Below are 23,440 nucleotides of genomic sequence, written 5' to 3' on the forward strand. Positions count from 1 at the left end.
AAATAAATCAACTATTCCAACATTAAAACATCAAAATATGAGAATGATTTATGGAGATGTTAAACTAACAGTTTAGTTTTGAGAAACTTGTATTATTAGTGAATTGTGACATTTCATAATATATATTAATAAAAATAAAATATTATGTTTCATAATATAAAAATCTACAAAACTGCATTTTGCTCAATTTGTGTTAAGTTACAGAGAACAGTGAAAATTTCAGGTTTCATATATTCATTCCATTTCCCTCTCTGCTTCATCATTATTGCATTTGTGCCATGTCTGGAGCCTTCTTGAAAATTCTGGGTACAAATTTCCGGTTGGCTTAAATATAAAATTATTCCAAATATTTTCATACTTAAACTGTACTTTTCAGTAATACACACTATTTCATAAAATAGAAATAACTGACATAGTAGTACTATAGCATGAGTAATAAATACAGACATTAAACAAGCCAATATTCTTCAGATTATAGACAGCTCCTCTGTACATTCAGTTTCTGTAATGAAACATTAAAAAATGTCTGTGAAAATGCCATGCTTTATTAGATAAAAGCTTATGGATGTTTCACTTTGATTTGCAAAACTATAAGGGTATAAACCCATTTTTAATTCCTCCCTTTTTTCATAAATTCACACATTTAAATCTACACTCTTTCTAGTGAACACGATAAGTCTAACTTTCATTTTAAATTTTCAATGTACACTATATTGCCAAAAGTGTCCACTCACCCATCCATTTAATTCAGGTGTTCCAATTACTTCCATGGCCACAGATGTATGAAACCAAACACCTAGGCATGCAGACTGGTCCTACAAACATGTGTGAAAGAATGGGTATCTCTCAGGATCTCAATGAATTCCAGAGTGGTGCCGTGGTAGGATGCTGTCTGTGCAAGTCCAGTTGAGCAATTTACTCACTACTAAATATTCCACAGTCAACTGTCAGTGGTATAATAACAAATTGAAAGTGATTGGGTGCAACAGCAACTCAGCCACAAACTGGTAGGCCATGTCAAATGACAGTGCGGGGTCAGTGCAGAGGTCACCATCTTTCCACAGAATCAATCACTAAAGACTCCAAACTTCATGTGGCCTTCAGATTAGCTCAAGAACAGTGCGAGTAGAAAGCTTCATGGAATGGGTTTCCATGGCCGAACAGCTGCATCCAAGCATTGCATCACCAAGCATAATGCAAAGCATTGGATTCAGTGGTGTAAAGCATGCTGCCGCTGGACTCTAGAGCAGTGGAGGCGTGTTCTCTGGAGTGACTAATCATGCTTCTCTGTCTGGCAATTGGATGGGCCAGTCTAGGTTTGGTGGTTGACGGGAGAACTGTACTTGTCTGACTGCATTGTGCCAAATGTAATGTTTGGTGGTGAGGGGATTATGGTGTGGGGTAGTTTTTCAGGAGTTGGGCTTGGCCCCTTAGTTCTAGTGAAAGGAACTCTTAATGCTTCAGCATATCAAGAGATTTTGGATGATTTCATGCTTTCTGTTACAACATGACTGCACACCAGTGCACAAACCAAGGTCCATAAAGAAATGGGTTAGCAAGTTTGGCATGAAAGAACTTGACTGGCCTTTTGGCAATACAGTGTACATATTACATTAATGAATTTGGCCCTGTTATTCTATATTTGTTTTATTACAATTAACACTTAATAACATGTATTTTTCCTACATTTGGATTTACTCAATTACATTCAAATACCATTTAAAATGTTAATATAAATATTATTTAGGTTACCTTTTTTATGGTGATTTTGCCAAAATACACAACTGCATCATTAAAAAATGAAAATGCTGCTGTTGACATGGAAATCTTTAAATGCAGCAAAAAAAACGAAAGATAGATACCTTGAGCATTTTAAAACAAAGAAAAAGAAAAAAAAAAGAATCAGAAAATCACAGAAAAAATGTGAGCAAATGTGCATGTATACAAAACTGAAAAAGTACACGTAAAATGTAAATGTTTGTCTGCTCTAGGTCAACAGCTCTGTAAAATCTCTCTCTGAATGAGGAATCATTAAAAATGTTTCCAGAAAAAAATGAGAACCAAAAACTGATGATCAGAAAAAAACAAATGAATGATGAGTGTGTCACACACAGCAGAGAGAAAGAGAGAGAGAGAGAGAGAAAGAGAGAGATGCCAGCACTCCACAAAACATCTCTAATTCTTTTTGATCATAATCTGCCACTTCACATTAGCAATCATTATCCTATTCCAAGAAGCACAGAAAACAAAGAATTTCACTACTGTGCAATACAAATATGTACCTTCAAAATATACATTTTTAGGAGAAGGCAATTACCTTCATTAATTTTAATTACCTAATTTTTGGTTAAAATAAAAATACAGATATGTATCGATATACAGTATATTGGCAGCAAACTGAAGGTAATTTGGCACCTGAGGACTAAACAAATGTTAAGCCACATTTCTGTACTTTTTAAAAACAAAAGTCATTACGATTTTATTTAACCCTTTAGATCTTTTGCAAAACCAACACAGCATAGACTTTTACTGAACTCAGGGTATTAAATAAGCATAAATTCTAAACTTCACGCTGGTTTTTCACCATTACATCAAAAAAATGTAAAATATTAAAAAAAAAAAAGAAAAATTTCTAGACCTTTCTGAGCCTCTGTTTGTGTTTCCTCTAAAGAAATGATACTTGCACTAGGAAAACCAGAATCTGTTAATGAAGAAAAATAATCTAAAGGCATTTAAACAAGTTAAAAATCTACACCCAGAGACATTTCATACAAAAACCCAATATTTTTCTTCTGAGGAAATGTGTAAAAAGTATTATATTTTCAAAACTGTACAACTCTTATGAGTCATTGAGTCACTTCAACTGAACAGCACTGTTCCCCTGCATACTGTTATTCTGAACTGGTTTAGTCTGTACTTGTGTAAATGTAATTTAAATGTAAATTGATGTTTTTGGTAAATCTATTTCCTTTTACAAACCGTAAATATTTGTCAGTTATAAGTGCATGAGTTTATTCAAAGCCTAAAAACAAGATTAAAAAGTAGCAGATTTTCATTTTTTTGACTTAGAGTATCAATAAAAACATATCTGATCATGCACACCAACACCTTTGGCCAAAAAAAACTAATCAGCCCATTAAACCGCAGGTAAAAGGTGAGATGTTCTGTTACCTGACGGTGAGGTTCAGATTCTCGTCTACGAGCTCGACCTGAGGGAAGCGAGTGACACGGCGATGGCGCTGGGCTGTCAGCTGATGTGGACTGGCCCCGCCCACTGCGACGTGACTCTTCACCCTCACCAGCTCTGCGATCCCCTGGGCTCAGTCTGGGTCGAACTGCCTCCAAAGGGCGAAGCTCTTCCGGCTCTTCATCGGTGGTGCCTGAGGTGCTAGGCTCTGCCCCTGGTCTGGGCCTGAAGTCCCGAAGCTCTGCTTCTTTGTCTATGATGACCCATTCCTTGCTGTCAAAGTCCTCCTCCTCAGCCAGCGGCACTGATCGGATGAAGGCATTGCTATGGGCTTCAGGGTCATCGTTACGGCCGCGGTCACCACGGCAACCTTCAACAGACAGCATCTGGGCAGGCTGAGATGAATACAGGTGGCGTGACGGAGAACCCAGGGCATCCATACGAGACCTACAGGGGAAATACAACAAACAATACTGACATGTAATTTACACTGACTTTAGACATTTTTGGCCTAAAAGGGGTAGACTACGGTGGCCCCCTGAGTCACATCACAACGACATTTACAAAGCAAACAAAATCAGAACACAGCAGCAGTAAGGAGGACACAAATACATTTAAAAAATGCTGCATTAAAAATGCAACATAAATTCAGAACACAACAGCATTAAGGAGAACACAAATACATTTTAAAAAATTGTACTGAAAAAAACGCTGCATTGGAGAGTAGCTCACATCGGAAATGGCCACAGCTGCAAGGGGCACTGTACATGTTGACTTTTTGTGATTGCACCAAAAGCCTTAGCAAATCAAGAAACAAGAAGTAAAAGATGGAGGGAAGCAGTGAATAGAAGTTTGTATACCAGAAAGTTTACCATATCTCTAATCAGGTACCCAGGGACGAAATTCTATCCACCGCTTCTCTCCTTCTTTGACTAAAGACTGTTCCGGTGTGAGCTATTCTCACTGTGGTTAAGCAAGCCACTGTTTGAGAAAACAGTTGAACTAGCTGCAGATCAGATTTTAGTGCACTGATACTACTGATAAGCAGTAATACAAAAAGCATATGAAGACCTGAAAGCAAGTTGATCATTTTAAAAAAAAAAATAACCACATTTTAGTGACTTATAAAATGAATATTTCTAACAAATACTTCATAAATCCAACAGATATCAGTCCAGTGTTTACCATACTATGTACGTATGAAGTATGAAGTGATATTACTGTTTTGTTTTTTTAAGTAAATGGCATCCAAAATCCCCATAATTGTCCATTGATTTTAATGATTTGTCAGATTTCATGCTGCATAAAATGACAATTTCTAATAAGCAGTCCATACAACATCAGATCTCAGTTCAGTGTTTTCCATACTATGTACATAAGAAAGTGATATTACTGTATAGTTTTTGAGTAAATGTCATCCAAAATCCCCCTCTAGTCTCCAATGCATTGTTTTTCAATGAACCTTACAGAAATAAATACTGAATTTGGGGTTTTCATTAGTTGTCAGTTATAATCATCAAATTAAAAGAAATAAACACTAGAAATAAATCAGTCTGTGTGTAATGAATGAGTATAACATACAATTGTCACTCTTTGAATGGAATAACTGAAATAAACTTTTTCATGATATTCTAATTTTATGACCAGCACCTGTATTTTTCAATGCAGCATTATTTCAATGCAGCGTTTTGCCAATGTATTTGTGTTCTCCTTAATGCTGTTGTGTTCTGAGTTTATGCAGCATTTTTTCAATGCAGCGTTTTTATCAATGCAGACTTTTTGAACTGTATTTATGTTCTCCTTAATGTTGTTGTGTTTTAACCTTTTGTTTGCTTTGTAAATGTTGTTGTGATGTGACTCACGGGGACACCGTAGTAGACCCTTGTTCTACCACTAATTCAAATTAAGTTACAAATACTCTACAGGGTATACACTTAAATAAGGCATTTAACTGCACATTTTATACGTTTTTTGTAGAGTATAAAATATAAAACCTGTCATAACATTTGCAAAAAGTCATATTTCATGCCTTTTTTCCAGCTAATGTTCTAAATATAGTAAACAAATAGAAACTTAAGGAATTAAAATATACACAGATAAACTCTGAGAATGTGTCACTAATATTTCACATTAAAAAAAATTAAAAACATGTCAATATTAAAGACTACTTCAGCTGACATTTCGCACAAGGTCACTGTTTTTATTATAAATTGTGTAAAGTGTAAATTAGATTTTTTGTATGCTGTGCTCTTTATTTCTTACCTGAGTGAGCGCACCTGTGTGCTGGGAGACTCTGCCCCTGCCCCACCCCTCTGTGGTGACACTGGACATGCCCCCCAGTTACCCTCCTCCTCCTGACCCTGAAAACAGAAGGATTCTAAAATTACTGAGAAAAGTGTACAACAACAAAAATGAATATTTTCATACATGTATATTTAATTTGTGTATGTCTTATTATCAGCACATAAATGTGTACTGATACATATGTGTACTTTTCCAAGGCTGATTCTGAGTTTGTTGCGGTTGAAATCAGTTTCCTCCCAACCATCTCCCTCAGGGGGCACCGGTGAGCTCTCAGGGCGTCCAGCAGGGGGTGCATTCTCTTGATCACTAAGGTGCTCATCTTGCAAAACGTCATCAGTGTTCTCCCTCTGGAGATCGCCCGGTACAGGAGTAACATTCACCCCTCTACACACAAGATAATTATAAGAATATTTAACAGAACCACAATTTGATCACTTCATCTTTGAAAAAGTCTAACTTTAGAAAAAATTCATAATTTATAGTTAGAACTTGCTTAATGGTAGTTGTGGTGCTAGTGTTATTGTGAGAGTAGCTATTTTTCTTAGTTAAATAACTAATTATTATGTGATAGAAAAATGACAGCTTGGATGAGAAACTTACTAATTCTGTTAGATTGGCTCAACACACTTGGAGGAGAATATTAACGGCTTATTCTATTACACCAGCTTAGCACACTTGAAGGAGAAACCTAACTGCTTATTTCTGTTATTTATGTAATACATAATTTACCTAGAACTGTGCTGAGTAACAGGAGAGGGGGAGGGTCATCATTCAGTAACAATCTGCTTGCCAGTGTCTGTAGCATTTTAAGATTTCAAACTCATTATTATACCTTACATGTGTGTGTGTGTGTCTCTCTCTCTGTTTATGTGTGTGTGTGTGTGTGTGAGAGAGAGAGAGAGAGAGAGAGAGAGAGAGAGAGAGAGAGAGAGAGAGAGAGAGAGAGAGAGAATCTGTATCTTACCCCACCATAGCTGCAGTGGGCCGTGTGTGCTGCTGTGTAGTTGTGTTAGATGTTAACATGGTGTCTGATCCAGTTTTCTCCCAGTCGTACAGTTCATTCTCTGTGATAATCCTCTCCTTCATACTGTTCTCAAACACTGACATCAACAACTACACCCACACACCCACGAATACACACAAATACACGACAGTGAAAAGGAATAGTCATTTTCCCCCAATGATATTTTTTCACATTATGAAACAGCCTTTATACTGAAAGCCAGTGGCCTTGATGTATCAGAGAATTTACCTGGTAGTCAGGTTTGGTGTAGTAGTCGAGGGCGAGGACATGGTCAAGGAAAATGTGGAACTCTGATGGCATGTGCTTCAGAAGCATGCGGTGGTCGTATCGCTCTTTAACCTGGCCCACCTGCTCCTACACACATACAAACACATACAATACTTCGCTACCTCACTTGTATAGAGCTATAAAGGTCAAAGCACTAACTCTATATCCTCTAATATATTTCTTAGTTGTTATTATCAGTTTATTAATTACTGCTATGATTGCAGTAGACAATCACACTATTGTTTTTCATGATAGTTTAATTATTGTTATTGCTAGTCTTAATTTTATTATTATTAGTAGTAGTAGTATTCTGTTTCTGTCAGGTTAAATCCACCACAATAATCAATACATCACTAAGGTTCCAACTTTTATTTGTGTGTCTTATTGATGACCTGTGGGCTTGTATACAGCTTTAGGATAGGGTAAATATAATAGTTATTAATACAATAATAGTTTTTTTTTTTAGCAAAACACTCCCATACATATGCACAGAAATATGTCTATAAACAATAAACCCATAAATTGTTCTAATTTGGTTAATGTTTTAACGTACACCCACCCACATTTACATGGTCAGACCTGGGTACACTGGGACCCATCACCCATTGTGTATCTCTGCAACTTAAACTTTAAACTTTAACTTTGTGGTGCTATAATTCCTGTGCTTGACGTGTGCATTTATTATACCACTTTTGTGCTGCATTCACACTATTACCTTGTCTTTGATCTTCCTCCAGGGCAGCTGTCCCACAGCAAACTCCACCAGCATGTAGAACAGCGACCACAGGTCGTCATGGCGACCCATTTCCTGATCACAGCAAAAGCACAGATCAGTTTCCTTACATACACAATATTCTCAGAGTTTTTATATATATGCACATGTTACAGTGTGGGAATAATGTAAATGTCACATGCATTTTTTTTTCTTTACAAACCCTGTCTTTCAAGATTCTATAAAGTCACATTCTTACCAGTATATATATATATATATATATATATATATACACATACACCAGTGTTATATATAAATCTAATTTCCAGAAAAGATGTAAACTTTTGTGATTTGTTATTTTCTTAAAGTTTGTTTAACGGACAAAACAAACAACTAAAAATAGAAAGGCTTCAAGAGAATGAACAAATCAGAGATTATGTTTTTCATTGCATTTAAAAGAATTTATAACCTTTCTGGAAAAGGGGTTTGTAGTTTCAAACATAATTTTATATTATAAATGTTAAAGTGTATTTCTGACTCACTTTGTTTTTGTGGGCGTTCACTGATGCATACCGGACAGTACCACGGAAACCAGCCACAGTTCTGGGCTGAAACACACATGCACATACAAAGTTTGTTTTGACTTGAATGTATTCCTGCATTGCCTAAACCTAACCATTACCCTAACCCTAACTTTAACTTTTTCCGGACACCAATGTGCATAGAAATCTCAGCATATATTGCCCCGTCCTTGACCATATTTTTAATTAAATTATGAAATGGGTCACGTATGTTCATCTTTAATCTACCAGCAGAATAACTTCCTCCATTTTAAAGTATATGGGGCTATTAGTGTTAAAATCTTCCGGACTAAAATCTAAAATCTAAAATCTGCAGCCCAACCCATAATTAGCTATTTTAATTGATATTTTTTCATATATATTTTTTCGTTTTTTGTTGTATTTAGTTTAATTAAGTTGTAGAAAACGGGTTGTTTTCCTTAAATCAATTATATTTATATCATTCAAAATATGGAAATGGGTCATTCTCTGTTTTTCTACGGCAGGATAAGAAATGGAAAACCAATTAACGAAAGGTACATGGACCATTCTGGTACCCACAGCTTGAGTAAAACACACACATACATAGTAGTTTAATGGGAAACCTACAGTAATTTTGATCATGCTAAAATAGCAAGGATATGATGATAATCATCTGAAGTTAGTAAACTTAACCATGATATTTGTGAGTGTATTTATCTTTGTATATTGTATTAACACTTTTCACAATTGTATATCTGTGGGCAGAGCATAGACAAGTAAATTTTCAGCTCCCGTTTCCATGCGTGGACAAATAAAAACAAAAGCAAACAGAAAATAACAATTACAAAAATGGAAAAGAAAAATTAAAACAAACAATATATGAAAAAAATGAACAAAAGAAAAAAAAGAACAGAAGTGATGATGGAACTTATGACCCCTGAACAGTAGGGGGCAGTGCTTACTGAGGCAGGAGAAGGACATACACGTCTGAAATCAACACTCCAAAAAATGCTGAAACACAAAACAACATGTTCAAACTAAAAACCAGTTAAAATAATGACACCCAGAATATACACCAAAAAGTAAAATATAAATCATAATAATTAAAATCAAAGGCATGCAATGTATATAAAGCAATGTAAACGAAAAGATGATAAGAAAATATTTATACTCAATATGGAAAATGGTTATAATAGGAACTACATATTCAGTATTTATAAACAACAACATGTAAAGAGGCTTTAAAGAGTATCATAGCATAATATTTTGTACATTTCTTAAATGAAATAAATTACCAGTCAAATGTTTGGATACAATCACTCAGGGAGGGTTTCCTTTGATTTGTGGCATTTCCCACATATTGTGAATGTACAGTACCAGTCAAAAGTTTGAAAATCTTCTTATTCAATGGTTTTTCTGTGTTTTTTTTATTATTTTCTACATTGTAAATGAATATGGAAAACATTGAACCTATGAAGTAACACATATGGAATTATGTACTTAGCCATAATGTGTTAAACAAACCAGAATATGTTTTATACTTTAGATTCTTTAAAGTAGCCACCTTTGGCTTTGATGACAGATGTGCACACTCTCTGCATTCTTTCAATCAGCTTCATGAGCTTGTCACCTGGAATGGTTTTGAGTGAAGAGCTGTGCCCTCATCAAGAGTTATTTTTTTAGAACTGCTCGCCTCCAACTTTTGACTGTTACTCTACATTACACCTAATAATATATTGTATATTTTTCCAAATTGGACATTACCAATGTAGAACAATCTATATTTGAAATAGAGGTGCGATTTTTTCATATTATACTTCTCATAAAAGCAAAATAAAAAATACTTTGTTGCAAAATGGGTAATAAATTCAATATATGAAAGATTTGATTTACTTCAGTGCGGAGAAAGGACTAAGTAAAAACAAACAAACCAATAAAAAAATTGAAGAACATATGGCTTTTGGGGAATAAGAATTCTCTAGAGCAGAGGAATATTAAATGCATTCAGATATTTATACGATTCTCATAATTTATTTATTTATATTCAGAAATGCCATAGACAACACTACACACTCTCAGTGAAGGTCACTGAGGTCATTAAAACTACGACCTACTGCAGTACAGAAAGAAAGAGAGAGAGAGAGAGAGAGAAAGAGAGAGAGAGAGAGAGAGGCACAGTCTGTGAGAATTAACTGACACATCCTTCAGCATTAAATATCCATGCTACTGCAACGAAGAGAGAGAGAGAAGGATAAAACATTTAGAGATTTTATATAACCCATATTATTATAATTAGAGAAAAAACACCTAGTTTTCTAGTTCCTTTTTATGTCCAATTGCATATGATGAGCTGATATGTTGGAACCCTATAACCAACCAGTGATCATGAGGCTAACAGCTTTCTATAATCCTAGGGAAAAAAAACACACCAAAGCAAAACCATAAAAACAAAAAACAAAAAACAAACAAAAAGCATAGACCAGCATAGGAGTAAAAACAGCATGTTATTGGATGTTGCCATTTTGTCAACTACCATGACCATACATGAACTGTACTTAAGAGTACTTAAAGATTTTTTTAAGTTTCAGAGAGTGTCTTGACTGAATATAATGTTCACGCCCAGTTTAGCCCAGTCCAGATAAGTCCAATCAAGTTTATGTTAGTGCAGTTAAGACCAGACTAATTAAACCCTGTCTTGTTTAACTCAGTTAATTCAAGCCCAGTTCAGTAAAACACAGTCCACTTCATTATCTGTACAATAGTCTGAGCTGGACCATACCGGACGGACTTCTCCTGTGGTGTTGGTGTACTGTCTGGCGAGGCCGAAGTCCAGCATGTAGCACTTCCTAAAGGTGGACGGCAATCTCCCCATTGCAAAATTGGACTGAAATGCAACCACAGTCATATCAGCATCAGATTATATTACAACACAAAAGACACAATCACATTGTCTGAACTATTAGGAGGATGATCATATTTATATTACTGTATATTATAAAACTATCTTTTTATCAGTATCCTTTCCAGCTTTCTGAGCTTTAAAATGGACTATAAAGGTCTGTGTGTAAGCATAGGATGGGAGTAGTGTATCCATGGAAACAAGAAAACTGTAATCATGCAAGTTGGAATAGGATAACCATTAAAATGGGAGTATGTACCCGTGGAAATGTGAATCAGATAGACATGGGAGTGGAAATAATGTACTGTAACCACGAAAACAGGAGTACGGAAAAATGGAAAGGGAATTGGAGTAACTATGGAAACAGGAGTAGTGTAACTATGGGAATAAATGTACTGGAACAATAAAAGCATGCATAGGACAGTGCTCTGTATATCAAGCAGTTTTGCCATACCTCAAATGGATGTATATAGACATGAGTGAAAGTAGTCCTTCATGTTTGGTATCTCTATACAAGTGTGTTTGTAGTTGTGTAAGTGTGTATGTGTATATACCGGTTTAATATCTCTATGCAAGAAGCCAACAGAGTGGATTGCCTCAATGGCCTCAAGGATCTGTTTCCCAAGTCTTAGCGTTGTGCTCATGGTGAAGGTTCCTCTTGGCTGACTCCGCCTTAAATCAGCCAGGTTACGGCCCTTTAAGAACACACAAACACACACACACACATGCCCAAACACACGCACACACACACACATATACAAACACACAAAAATATGATGTGGCAATGGCACAAGTTTATGAAATCAAATCATGGTCATAAATATTTTAGCTTGTGCAATGTGTAATAAAGATTTGCATATTTAGAAATATTGGCAGCTTTAGAAAATTGTATGCACCCAGATATCATTTACACATGTCAACAATATTTTGCGCATGTGAGAAAAGGTTTTCTGTACATGTGAATAAAATAATTGCAGGAATATTTTCATCTGTGAGGTTTCGTTTAGTTTTTGACAAACTAAACTTACAAGTTGACAGAATATGCTTCAGCGTGCCAACCTCTGTATATAATCTACAACTATGGTTTCCACCTACCCACTGTCCAAGATTTTGTAGAGTTGGAAGGATATCATATGTTGCTCCAAGCAAAAACTTAATATGACTTGCCTCCATTGCCCACAGTTCTTGCCAAGTGATCTTCTGCTTCTCTAAATTCTCCCAGCAAAGCCATTGGCCTTGTTTTGCCTGTGATGCTGCTATTGCGCAGCATTCCTCCTATTCCTGATCGCAAATAAATCTAGTCATCATTTGCCTTCTCTCTGGTGATGTGGCCTTACTACAAGATTTCCATGTATCACCAGACCCAAGGCCCGCTCTTCCATATTGCACATGGCCAATTACATCCCTTAGTTTTAAGGAACTCCTGACTACCTGCACTGCCACTCGTGGGTTCCACTTTTTTCCTGTTTTTGAAACTGGTGCTGCTGCTTTAACCACACATCCTTCGATCCTGAAAAACTCATCTCACGACTCACCTTTAAATTCCACAACTAAACTTGTGAGTGGTAGCTCCAGTACCCCTCTCCCATACCATACCACTCTACTTAAACACTGTGGCCCCCCTAGCCACTTCCTTATGGCCTTGTTCATAACACTTTCCATCCTCTCTATTTCTGTGATCAAGATGTCATAAACTGTCATAATAGTAACTTTATAGGAGAAGGAAAAAACTACTTAAATTTCAATGGAAGTCAATTTAAAAAGATTTTATTCCAAGTAATTTTGGAGCATCATGAAATGTTCACACAATCTGAAAGACAGTTGCTGAGTTAAAATTATGTGGTAAACTAAAAAATGAAAAAAAAAAATGGAAATACATGTTTTTCATTGGACAGTCACAATGTAAAACTGCAGGCGTTTTATTTGTAAACATCACTTCACAAACTCAAAATATATATGACCCTAATTTGATTTCTTACAAGTTGTTGAACTATAGGTGAAGAAGTGGCAACAAAAATCCACAAATTTTAAAATGAGCATATATGTATTACCTGCAGCTGCATGACGACATAGTTGAATTTATCATTTCTTCCACAGCCAATAAATTTACACACATGATTTTTACCTGAAAAAATGAAAGTATGTAGAATAATTGAAGAAAATTAGAGGATAATATATTTTAATGGTTTCCCACAAGTTAAGTCCTCTGGGGTCTTAATTAAATGCCATATATTTTAAATGTGGCCAGTATAACACATCTCTTTTTAAACAATGAAACACACACAGCTGAAAACAGGTCAGAGAGAGCATCAGTGAGAAGCAATGCACACAATAGGTATTGTTTGTCTTTAGTGATAGGTTGGCATTTATGTTTGCTTTTGTTTTTGTTATTCTTGCTTGTTTTTCTTAATTACTTAATTATTAATTATCTCCTGTCTTTTTATTTTTACAAAGCTTAATGTAGCCCTCTATAAACTGACAGGGTTGCCTAAATCTAATCATAAAATAGTTGTAAGCCCTCTAGATTACCAGATTAATGTGCAAATTCAGTGAAAATGTAACATTTTCATATATCAATTTTCATGTCCACTTTGAAATACATGGAAAGTGATTGTAACAACAATTAGTTCTAAAAAGATTAGTCTTTAAATGGCTTTAAATGCAAATACATTTCATAAAACCATCTGTGATTGTTAGATGTTTTTTTAAACAATATTCAATAATGTTTGAAAGTATAAAGTATTTTCTTTGTAGAGATTAAATTAAAATGATCATGTATGATGTTTTTGCCCCTGACCACTGTGAGCACCATGACATCTCTGTGTGTGCGTGTATCTATGTATCACATAATCCAGGTCACGTCTGCCTCATTTGTGCAGCTTCATGGAGAACGTGGCATTGCATCTGAGCTCCATGTGATTTTACACTTTACATATCTGTCAGCACAGGAACTTAAAGATTCGAAGCAAGACCAAATCCATTAGTGCAGTATTTAAATATGTGGACTGCAGTAAATGCATTAACTAATTTGTTTTGTTGGCAGCTCATTACCATTAAAAAATTTACAATTTTCTCTGTCATGTTTTGGCCAAAAACCCGGTTTTTTTTTTTGTTTGTTTGACTATTGTGGTGCAGCTGAGTTGACAAAGTTTTACCCTGTAGTTTCTTCAGAACAGCCACTTCCATCTTTAGAACCTGTTTGGGCTGCTGGGCTGACTCAACTTTTAGAGCCACGTTCTCCCTGGTCAGCAGGTCCAAAGCCTCATAAATCTCCCCAAAACCACCACCGCCGATCTTCTTCAACTGGACACATCACAGTGGAATATCATGAGTTTAATCTAAAGCCTAATCCAGAGGTTTCTGGAAATTTTTAAATGTCAATACTGAAGTACTTCAATAAAGTTCCATGTAATATACATTCTGCCAGTTATGCACACTAAAAATAGATTAAAATATATTTCTAACATAATTTATACAACTACTTCAAGAAAACGGGTGAGGAAATTTTCTGAGGAACTAAAAATTAGCATGCAGGATGCTGCAGGATATCAAAAGAATGTAAAATCCAACATTGTACTGCAGATACTTCCCTCTCTTTTGAAATCCCTGGTTGTGGGTTTTTTTTATTTTTTATTTTATTATTTTTTTTTTTGCTGCAGCATTACCAAATGTCGTTCTGTGAATTACTTTGCTGGTCCAGAGTAATGAATGTTTAAGTTTAGCTTAGTTCATTAACACAGTGGTGTAATATTTTATATATTAGCGCACTACTTCCACAGTCAGGTGAAAGAAAAAGTGCCAACGGGCCACTAATGATGTATTCTTTAAAGTGAAGCCTTGGGTTAATTAAAATATTCACATTTCTATTATATACAATAACTTTGTTGTACAACGTAATGCACTTCTAAATAACAACAAAAAAAAAACCCAACCTGAAAATAAAGAGTGCCAAATATAACAACCATTAAAATATATGCGTTCCTCAGAGTCCTTTCATTGTGAGCCCAACCCTATTCTCCCCAATTTACTGCTATATCATAACCACTTATTTCTACCTAATAGAATACCTTGGTGCTTATGATAACTTTCACAGACATCAGTGTAATTAATGGCATTCTATTAAAGGGACACAGTATTTTACCTAAAAATGACAGCTTCAAAAAGATTTTGAGGCTCTCCTCTGACATGTAATAGGGAGAATTGTGCCTCTCTCACTGCTTCTCCTCTAAAAATCTTGGCCATGCACCTTCAGAACCATGGGGCGGAGATCTCTCATGAGAAATACAGCACATAGGACACAGGTAGTTACATCACTATAAGAACAATCTAACTTGGATGTCCCAGTACAGACATTATGGCAGCGAGACCAAGGAGGAGAGAGAGAGAGAGAGAGAGTAGAAAAGTAAATATCTTGTTGCCCTTTCTTCATGTGTTGCTGTGCTAATTAGTGATCCATTTTGTTGACGAAAGTGTTAATTGATTTTTCTAGGTATCAGTACTGGCCCTTGTTCTGGCACCATCTGAGCTCAGGGGAAGTTTAAACTTGAACCTATTGTACTACCTAGGATACACATTCTGTCTAAACACTAAGCAAAAGTTTTTTGAGTCACTCTGGATAAGAGCTGTAAATGTAAACGTAAATGTAATAAGATTGTTGAGCATTATTGAGCAGTAAGCCAGGGTTTGTATGGACTAACTCACTTTTTATCGTTAGGCACAGATTCACGTAGTAAGTGCTCTTCTCTGGTTGCTGTGTGATTATTACACTTTGTGTCAGTGGAACCCAAGTTTTGTTGACAATAAAGTGTTAGAATCAGGTTTTTGAGTGTGACAGATCAATGTGGGCCAGTTGTAGCACCTGCTAACTTTAGATGGATTCTTATAAAAGTGCTTTTCTGTCGGTTGCTGCGTGATCATAACAGCTTGAGTAATATCAAAGTTACGCATATTTGTAATAAACCAGTCAAGTATATGTTATGACCACTATATGGTGCTTATATGGTTTTTATCATGTAGTCACCGTCATATTATTCTGTGAGAGGAAAGAGAGAGAGAGAGAGAGAGAGAGAGAGAGAGATACTTCTTTTACTCAAGTGGAGGTCTACTATGAGGACTTTTAATACTACTGGCATAATATTTTACCTTGAGTATCTCTAGTTTAACTCAGCTACATAGTTCATATACTTTGTCCACCACTGCACACAGGTTGAAAGCCAAATTTCTGACAGAAACGTGGGGCATCTTCGGCTAAGGTGAGGCTACTGTTTCTAAATCCAACATTTGTAAGCACCAAGTAACATCATTTACATATAACTGAGGTTATATAGCATTCTAACATTAAGGGAGATTAATACATTATCATTTTATTTAATGTACATTTTAAATGTCAGCACACTTTACTTTAATTATTTATTTATCTCTGTTTTATTAATTATTCAACACTTTAATTATCCTTTAGGATCCATGTAAATGGGGCTTAAAGCTCTCCAGGAACAGGGCTAGTTAATATTTTGGATGATGCTACTATTTAGTATTTTAATCCAGTATGAATCTGTAGTTTATAAATCAGCTCAGTATTAATCACTTCAGTAACTCATCAAACACACAACTCCTTTAGTAACAGTCATCCTGTCTGAATCAATCTCAAAGGGGGTTAATAACACTGCAATAAACAGACAACAGCACATGACGTGTGTGTTTGTGTGTGTGTGTGTGTGTGTGTGCGTGTTTGATGATTTGTGACAGGTCTGTGATCTCTCTCGGGCAAATGAGCAATAATCCAACTCTTACACAATCACATACAGTCCACTACACATAAATACACAGTCATCACTGAGAGAAACTCACTACATAACCACTGACTTCACTCTCAGATACATATCTCTTTAACTGTCTATACGTGTCTATATTCCTTTACCGGTTTACAAGCATTGCTGATGTGTAGCTATGCTTCTTAAATGTATTTGCTGGTTTATTTACTTTAATTACATTTACATTCACTTTCTGTAAACTCAATTCTGTACTTCTGAGAATTATATAAATCTCCAATTTCAGTTATAAAGAAATAACTATCCAAAAATATCTGAAGTTGGTGATAAATGTCTTTTGAAAATGTACTGAATTATTCATATCCAAACTGCTTGTGGGATTTTTTGAATGCTTTTTTTCTTTAGAAGAACGTTTTTGAGAAGTCACCTTGATAGATCAATAGAGCAATGAATATTGGGATTTTCTGGTTGTTCTTGATTGCAAGTCATGAACATCCTGCATTGGCAAGTCATGATGCATACTCGTTATTTTGGATGAATCAAAAACCATATCCAGGTACTTTAACAACTCTTGGCATCTGTGTTGTTCTTGTGTATTGGAATGTAATTTTGGCAGTGGAAAATGATGTCAAGCAAGAACATGAGGATGTAAGAACACACAAGAACACATATCGAGAAGCCAAAGTCTCACAAGCACAACACATTACAGCTCATGTGAATGGGCAGCCTCTGTTACTCATTTGTGTTCCAATTTATAGAAACATTACTGATCCCTAAAGTTTAAGCTTCCAGACCCATGTCCATTCGTTCCTTACTTTTATTTATTTTGTTAAAATGTAAAATTTCAATTGATTATCTGGACTCACCACTTTCCAGCGGTCCTTGACCATGCAGTTGGGCGGCAGAATATCCTGCTGCTCAGAGCCGTTCATGTTCCCGGTGTCCTGTAGCACAGGCACTAAACACTGCCAACCCGACAGAACCCGGGCCGCGCCCAGCTTAAACGACCCATTTATCTAAAAAGAATATGCACACACACACACACACACACAAATACACATACACACAAAATTGTTTATTGGTATGAAAATACTACAAGAAATTAAACGCACCCTCTTAACATTATTGGACATTCCAATGTGGTCTGCAAAATAACAGCCAAAAAACCTCTATACCCACTTTGAAAATCTAAACTAACTAACTGCAAATCTCAGCTAGTTAATTTACAAAATTTAATTTCAGCTATTCAACCCTCCAGCCATCACTCAGTGCTTTAATTGTAACTAATTGCAACTAATAACTTCCTACTTTAACAGGAATGCGCTAAGGCTAAGCATTCTGACCAGTCATGGTTAAGCAAGGTGTATAAGCAGCCAAAAGAGAAAAAGGGTATCAATTACAAACCCACAGAAAACCATGTGGTTCAATAATCAAAGAAATCCCTTAACCAAGTTCTGATGGGATGCAGAGAATATTTAAAGTTTAGAGAAACATCACTTTGTGTATTTAAATTAATTTCATATACATCAGTGGCTCCTGAATTACTTCATTACCTTACCTTCATGACCCCTGTGAAAAACTTACCTTTTCTCTGCTAGAAACGCAAAGAGAATCTCCACATTCTATTCTTTATTAATACTATTCAATCCATCTCTTTTCAGATTGCTGTTCCATTTAATATACACTTAAGATTAAGAATAAGAAGCAAACCCATGCGCCACTGCATGCAGTGCTAACGTCACAGAGACCGCATGCAGAAATCAGCTTCAATATGAGCTTAGCATCAGCGCTAGTCAACACATGCAGTGGTCTACAGGGAATAAGCTCCAATATGCAACAAATCCAGAAGAGTTTACTGAAGCCCAGTAGAGAGGAGCGTCCCAACACTGTTACCAGCTTGTGTGAATATCATTCACAAGAAAAGGGTGGAAAAAATTTAACCTACAGAAGTCATAACCAACTAAGGTGTTGTTATTCTGTAGTAGGTATCATGCCCATATAGGGAACTCTGGCTCTTACCCGGATTTTTCAGCAACAGAAATGGGATGCCCATGAGTTGGCAACACTCTTTATACAGTAACTTTCTCATCCTCTAACAGAGCCTTAGACTTTTCTAAAATTCCAATTTACTGCAGTAATTTTGACTGGCCCAAAACACAGTCAATCAACCAATCATATTTGGTGTCTGAAGATTGTCTCTTTAGATTTACACTGGAAAGGTAATGTAGCCAACAAGCAGTGGGAATTAGCATGTTGCTAACAGCATGCAGCCATCAAACATGTCTTGTTTTACTGATTCCATTACGACAGTCAACTCATAGATGAAAGACAAAAACACTGGCTAGTTCCCTGTTTGACCAACGTGTCTCTGCTTTGTCAGAAAACCATAACAATGACACAGACACAATTAATAATGAAATTAATTTCTGACTTCAGTAGATCATTATAATTGTACTGCCCATACCCACATAAAAATGCAGTAACTTTCGTTCTGCTTCCTGTTAACTCTGAATAAGAGTTCAGTGCCACATGGCTGATTGTATCTATCCTTGAGGTCCACAGTGTGAATGGAGTTCCACAAGAAAGGAAGTCTCCGAAATAGAATCAACAGTAGGATACCAACCTATGCCCCTCCAATATGCCTAATATTCCTCCAAATACAACACATAGCCCCAGATGACCCCTAACAATACACCACATGCCAATGCTATGACATGTCATCTATTGTTAATGCCAGTACAACCCGAATATATTCCCTCATTCTCAATGTCCTCCGTCAACAATTTGCATAAATCCTGTATATCCACATACCCTTGTAATACCCACATATCCTCCATTATACCAACTAACCTCTCTAGATACAACATATTCCCCAAAAACACCATGCAATAACTCCAAATGTGCTACCAGTACACTTTACATGATATGGCCTCAACCAAACAGTCCCATATTAAACCCAATATACCCCAAAATATACCCCATAACATACCAATATTCCTCCCAACATTATTACAAATACTCCAAGCATAGTCCTACATTACTAAACACAAACACTTTCATATATGATCACTTCCGGTGTAACAGGCTAACAGTCAGCAGCAAGCAGGGAGGGGGTGCTCTCAGTTTAGGGAGCAGAAGTCATTCAGGTTTCCTGGATCAATAAAAGCTGAACACATACAGTAACTCATCCAGCAATGAGAGAGAGAGAGAAAGAGAGAGAGAAAGAGAGAAATAGAGAGAGAGCTGCAGCTGCTAGAGCTCAGAGTTTATTAATGAACTCTCACCATCATTAACCTCTTCAAAAAACGCCACCTCCACCTCACAAACACCACAACAGAGTGGAGCAGAAACCTCTCCTCTCACGCCTACAAAGCCAAAACATAACACGCTTCATATGTATTAGTTATTACACATATATTACTTACTTATGTCATCTTTTAACATCAGCTACCACATTACTATTAGTACACACGCTTAGGTAAATATGAAAAGCACAAAGGTCACTGAGCTGGAGGCAGCAGCAGAAAACAAGCTCATGCAGCTGGACGTTACAAAACAAAACAAAACATTAACAATGAGGTCACCATTAGAAATGTCTTCAGAGTAAACTAAACACAGGGAATACAATGTGCAAACACAACAAAATACACACACACACACACACAAACACACACATATTCACATTCACACACACAGAGTGATGAAAAAAACAGCTACAAAAAAAGGCCACAGACACAAATACAGATTAAAAACAGCATTAATGCTAACCTCAATGATAACCGTAGTGCATATGCATATCCCCAATATTCTTGTATAATTCTCTCGTGCAGATATAGACAAAGGTCGATGATGAAAATAGGTTTTGTTCAGAGAGAGTTGCTCTGCTCTGAAGAAACCTATGAAGATTGTATTGTCGAAAGACATGAATGGAACCAGGTGCCTCTAAAAGCTCCTCAAAGAATACAAAATAATCTCAAATTTAAGCTTATATTTAGTTTAGATTTCCACTGTTTTTCATCATGGACTGGCGTCCCCTCCAGGGTGTATTCCCGCCTTGCGCCCATTGATTCCAGGCAGGCTCTGGACCCACCGCGACCCTGAATTGGATAAGCGGTTACAGATAATAATGAATGTTTCTCATCATCACTATCATTCCATAAAGCTTTTTAGGCTCCTGGACTTCAAAGGTACTGGTGTAGTGGAACTCGAGTGTTGTAATGTTGAACTGTATACATGAAGATGCCTGGATCCATTCATCAAAAGTCCACAATATTCTCTAATATGTACAATTTGAAACCAAAACTCAATTTGTACATCCTTGAGACAGATACAATGTACACATTAATAATGAACTTAACTGATAATAAGAGCCCACATACACAGAAACCTGGTAAATAAGAAAGAATAAATAAAATGTAAAAGAAAGCAAGGCTGCTGTCATTATTCTGGAGTAATCCTTATCAATATCAATAATCAAATCTGCTTTTAAGAGGATTTTCTCTCTGTTGGAAGTGAGTGATGTCCCAAAATGCACCACTGCTGCTTCAGTCCCGCACTGCAGAACCGGGTCAAAACCAAACCTCACCAGCAGGGTGGACTCAGAAGCACTCAAGCACACGGCACAAACACAACACCCCCGCCCCCCATGTTTTTTGTTATACTTTTCTACTGTGAAAAATTAAAATTAAAATATATATTTTATTAGATTTTGATTTATTAGATTATATTTATGCTTAATTTATTTTGGTACATTTAACACTTGATTTACTTATTCAGAAAAATAAATGTGTTATAATCCTATATTCTATAGGAAATATGCAGAGATTATATACATTATACATACAGATGTTAATCATTATTTAAATATCTAGTGTAATAAAAATATATAGCATTTATATATATTGTGTATATTATTCAAGATTACAAAACTAAAATGTTATTTTTATTTAAGGGTTACATTTTACTGTAAGTAAAATTAATCTGATTAATCTGTTTAACTGTGGCTCATATTGTGTTACAGCATTAAACCAAAGCTGACATCAGAGTAATTCTAAGAGTAAACTGGAAGAAACTGTCTCCTTAGTGAACGGGGCTGTTTTGAGAGCGCCCCCTGCTGGAACAGCACAATACAGCACGTCACAGTCACATGTCCTTCTCCAAAATAATATAATAATAAAACAAATGCGACAATGTCCTCCAGCATGTACCAGAAATAAAACGGACTTTTAGACCCAAATCATGATCATTTAATTAACTAACTCGTAATCAATATCCATAATATCAGACTGCGTGGCGTCATCCTAGAATGTTCTCATTATACAATACCAGATGAGAGCCTCAGTAAAAAACATTTACATTTTAAAAAGCAGCATGCCCCCCTTTCCATATCTGTAAACAATGCTGCAGTTGCATTTTTACAATCTGACGCCAGTTTCTTTTTTCAATTTTCATTTATACTAAATGGTGCATCAGACAATGTCTTCTATTGGTCACCATCATATTGGAATTTTATATTCCACCTTAAATGATGCAGCAGTTATATTTTAACATTCTGATGTCAGACTTTTAATTAATTTTCCCGTTCCACATTATATGGTGTATCTGTTTCATTCTGACGCCAGCTTCATTACAACCCCTCGTTCCACCTTAAAATATTGCAACATACCTCGGCTTCTGATTAGTTTTCTGTCCCATATGGCACCAGAATGTTACTGCTGTTATTTAAGGTGGAATGGCGAATTCAAATAAGCACCTGGCGCCAGAACGTAAATGCTGCACCTTTTAAGGTGGAACAATGAATTCCAATAAGAAGCTGGCGTAAGAAGGTAACTGCTGTACCATTTAAGGTGGAACCGAGAATTCATATGAGAAGAAGGCAAAATGATTTCTGGGGCCTTCATTGACAAGGAGAAGCGTATATTTTTACCTGCTCATCAGCAGTTTAATGTTGTTATCCTCATCTTCGTCATGTTTTTCATCATCCTCACTCCAGCTCCGCGGCACATTTTTATCGTTATTTTGATGCTTTTTTCTGCTCCATGTCGAAAGATACTGCCAGCATCACCATCAGATCTTCAGCATCACTGCAGTGCGCCCCCAGCGGATATTCCCACTTATTACTGGACATTACACAGAATATATTATAACATTAAGGCAAATCAGGGAGTGTGAAAAATGATGTAGCTAATAGGTTGTTCCACAAAGCAGGATTCGTGAGTGAGCTACTTCACGTGGACCCATTGTGGACACAGTTTTCAAAATCAAGCATGATATTTAATGGGAAGCTGTTTAGCAGCTGAACATGAGCCCTACATCACCACGCCCAGTGCCAACTGTGGGTTATGGGTGTAACCTAACTCCCAGGCACTCCATAGGTCCAAAGGAGAAACATGTTTCCTCAGAGTGAGGGATTCATTTTAGACAAATGAGTAGTAAAACTTTCCTTTTTTTCTTTATGTGTGTGTGTGTGTGTGTGTATGTATTTGTACAAGTTTGCCACTAGTGTTCTTCTCCTCCTATCTTGTCTTCGTTACTCCACCTTCACTCTCCTTCATCCATCTATTTTCTATTCTCTCTTTTCTCCATTTCTCTTCTAATCTGTGCTTTCTCCATCTTTCTCACTTCTCTCCTTCCTCCACCTCTCTTCTTTCAGCTTTCATTTTCACCTTTCTCTACTCCTTTCATTCAACTTTCTCTTCTCTTCTCTTCTCTATCACAAATTCTTTCCTTACAACATC

General features: G+C 36.2%; 1 protein-coding gene across 1 annotated transcript in view; it reads right to left on the minus strand.

Moving 5' to 3' along the window:
• Positions 1-22,769, minus strand: part of LOC136679473 (tau-tubulin kinase 1-like) — a 34,614-nt gene extending 11,845 nt beyond the window's left edge. Inside the window, exons 1-13 of the mRNA XM_066658003.1 lie at positions 22,630-22,769; positions 17,570-17,719; positions 14,091-14,238; positions 12,987-13,060; positions 11,490-11,630; positions 10,816-10,920; positions 8,037-8,102; positions 7,498-7,590; positions 6,744-6,869; positions 6,456-6,604; positions 5,680-5,875; positions 5,450-5,547; positions 3,172-3,634 (exon numbers count right to left, since the gene is read on the minus strand). Coding sequence (XP_066514100.1) covers positions 3,172-3,634; positions 5,450-5,547; positions 5,680-5,875; positions 6,456-6,604; positions 6,744-6,869; positions 7,498-7,590; positions 8,037-8,102; positions 10,816-10,920; positions 11,490-11,630; positions 12,987-13,060; positions 14,091-14,238; positions 17,570-17,635 — 1,725 coding nt within the window. The 5' untranslated portion in view covers positions 17,636-17,719; positions 22,630-22,769. The remainder of the gene's footprint in view (positions 1-3,171; positions 3,635-5,449; positions 5,548-5,679; positions 5,876-6,455; positions 6,605-6,743; positions 6,870-7,497; positions 7,591-8,036; positions 8,103-10,815; positions 10,921-11,489; positions 11,631-12,986; positions 13,061-14,090; positions 14,239-17,569; positions 17,720-22,629) is intronic.
• Positions 22,770-23,440: the final 671 nt, after the last annotated feature.

This window comes from Hoplias malabaricus, chromosome Y, assembly GCF_029633855.1.
Source record: "Hoplias malabaricus isolate fHopMal1 chromosome Y, fHopMal1.hap1, whole genome shotgun sequence".
In the NCBI taxonomy this organism is placed as follows: Eukaryota; Metazoa; Chordata; class Actinopteri; order Characiformes; family Erythrinidae; genus Hoplias; species Hoplias malabaricus.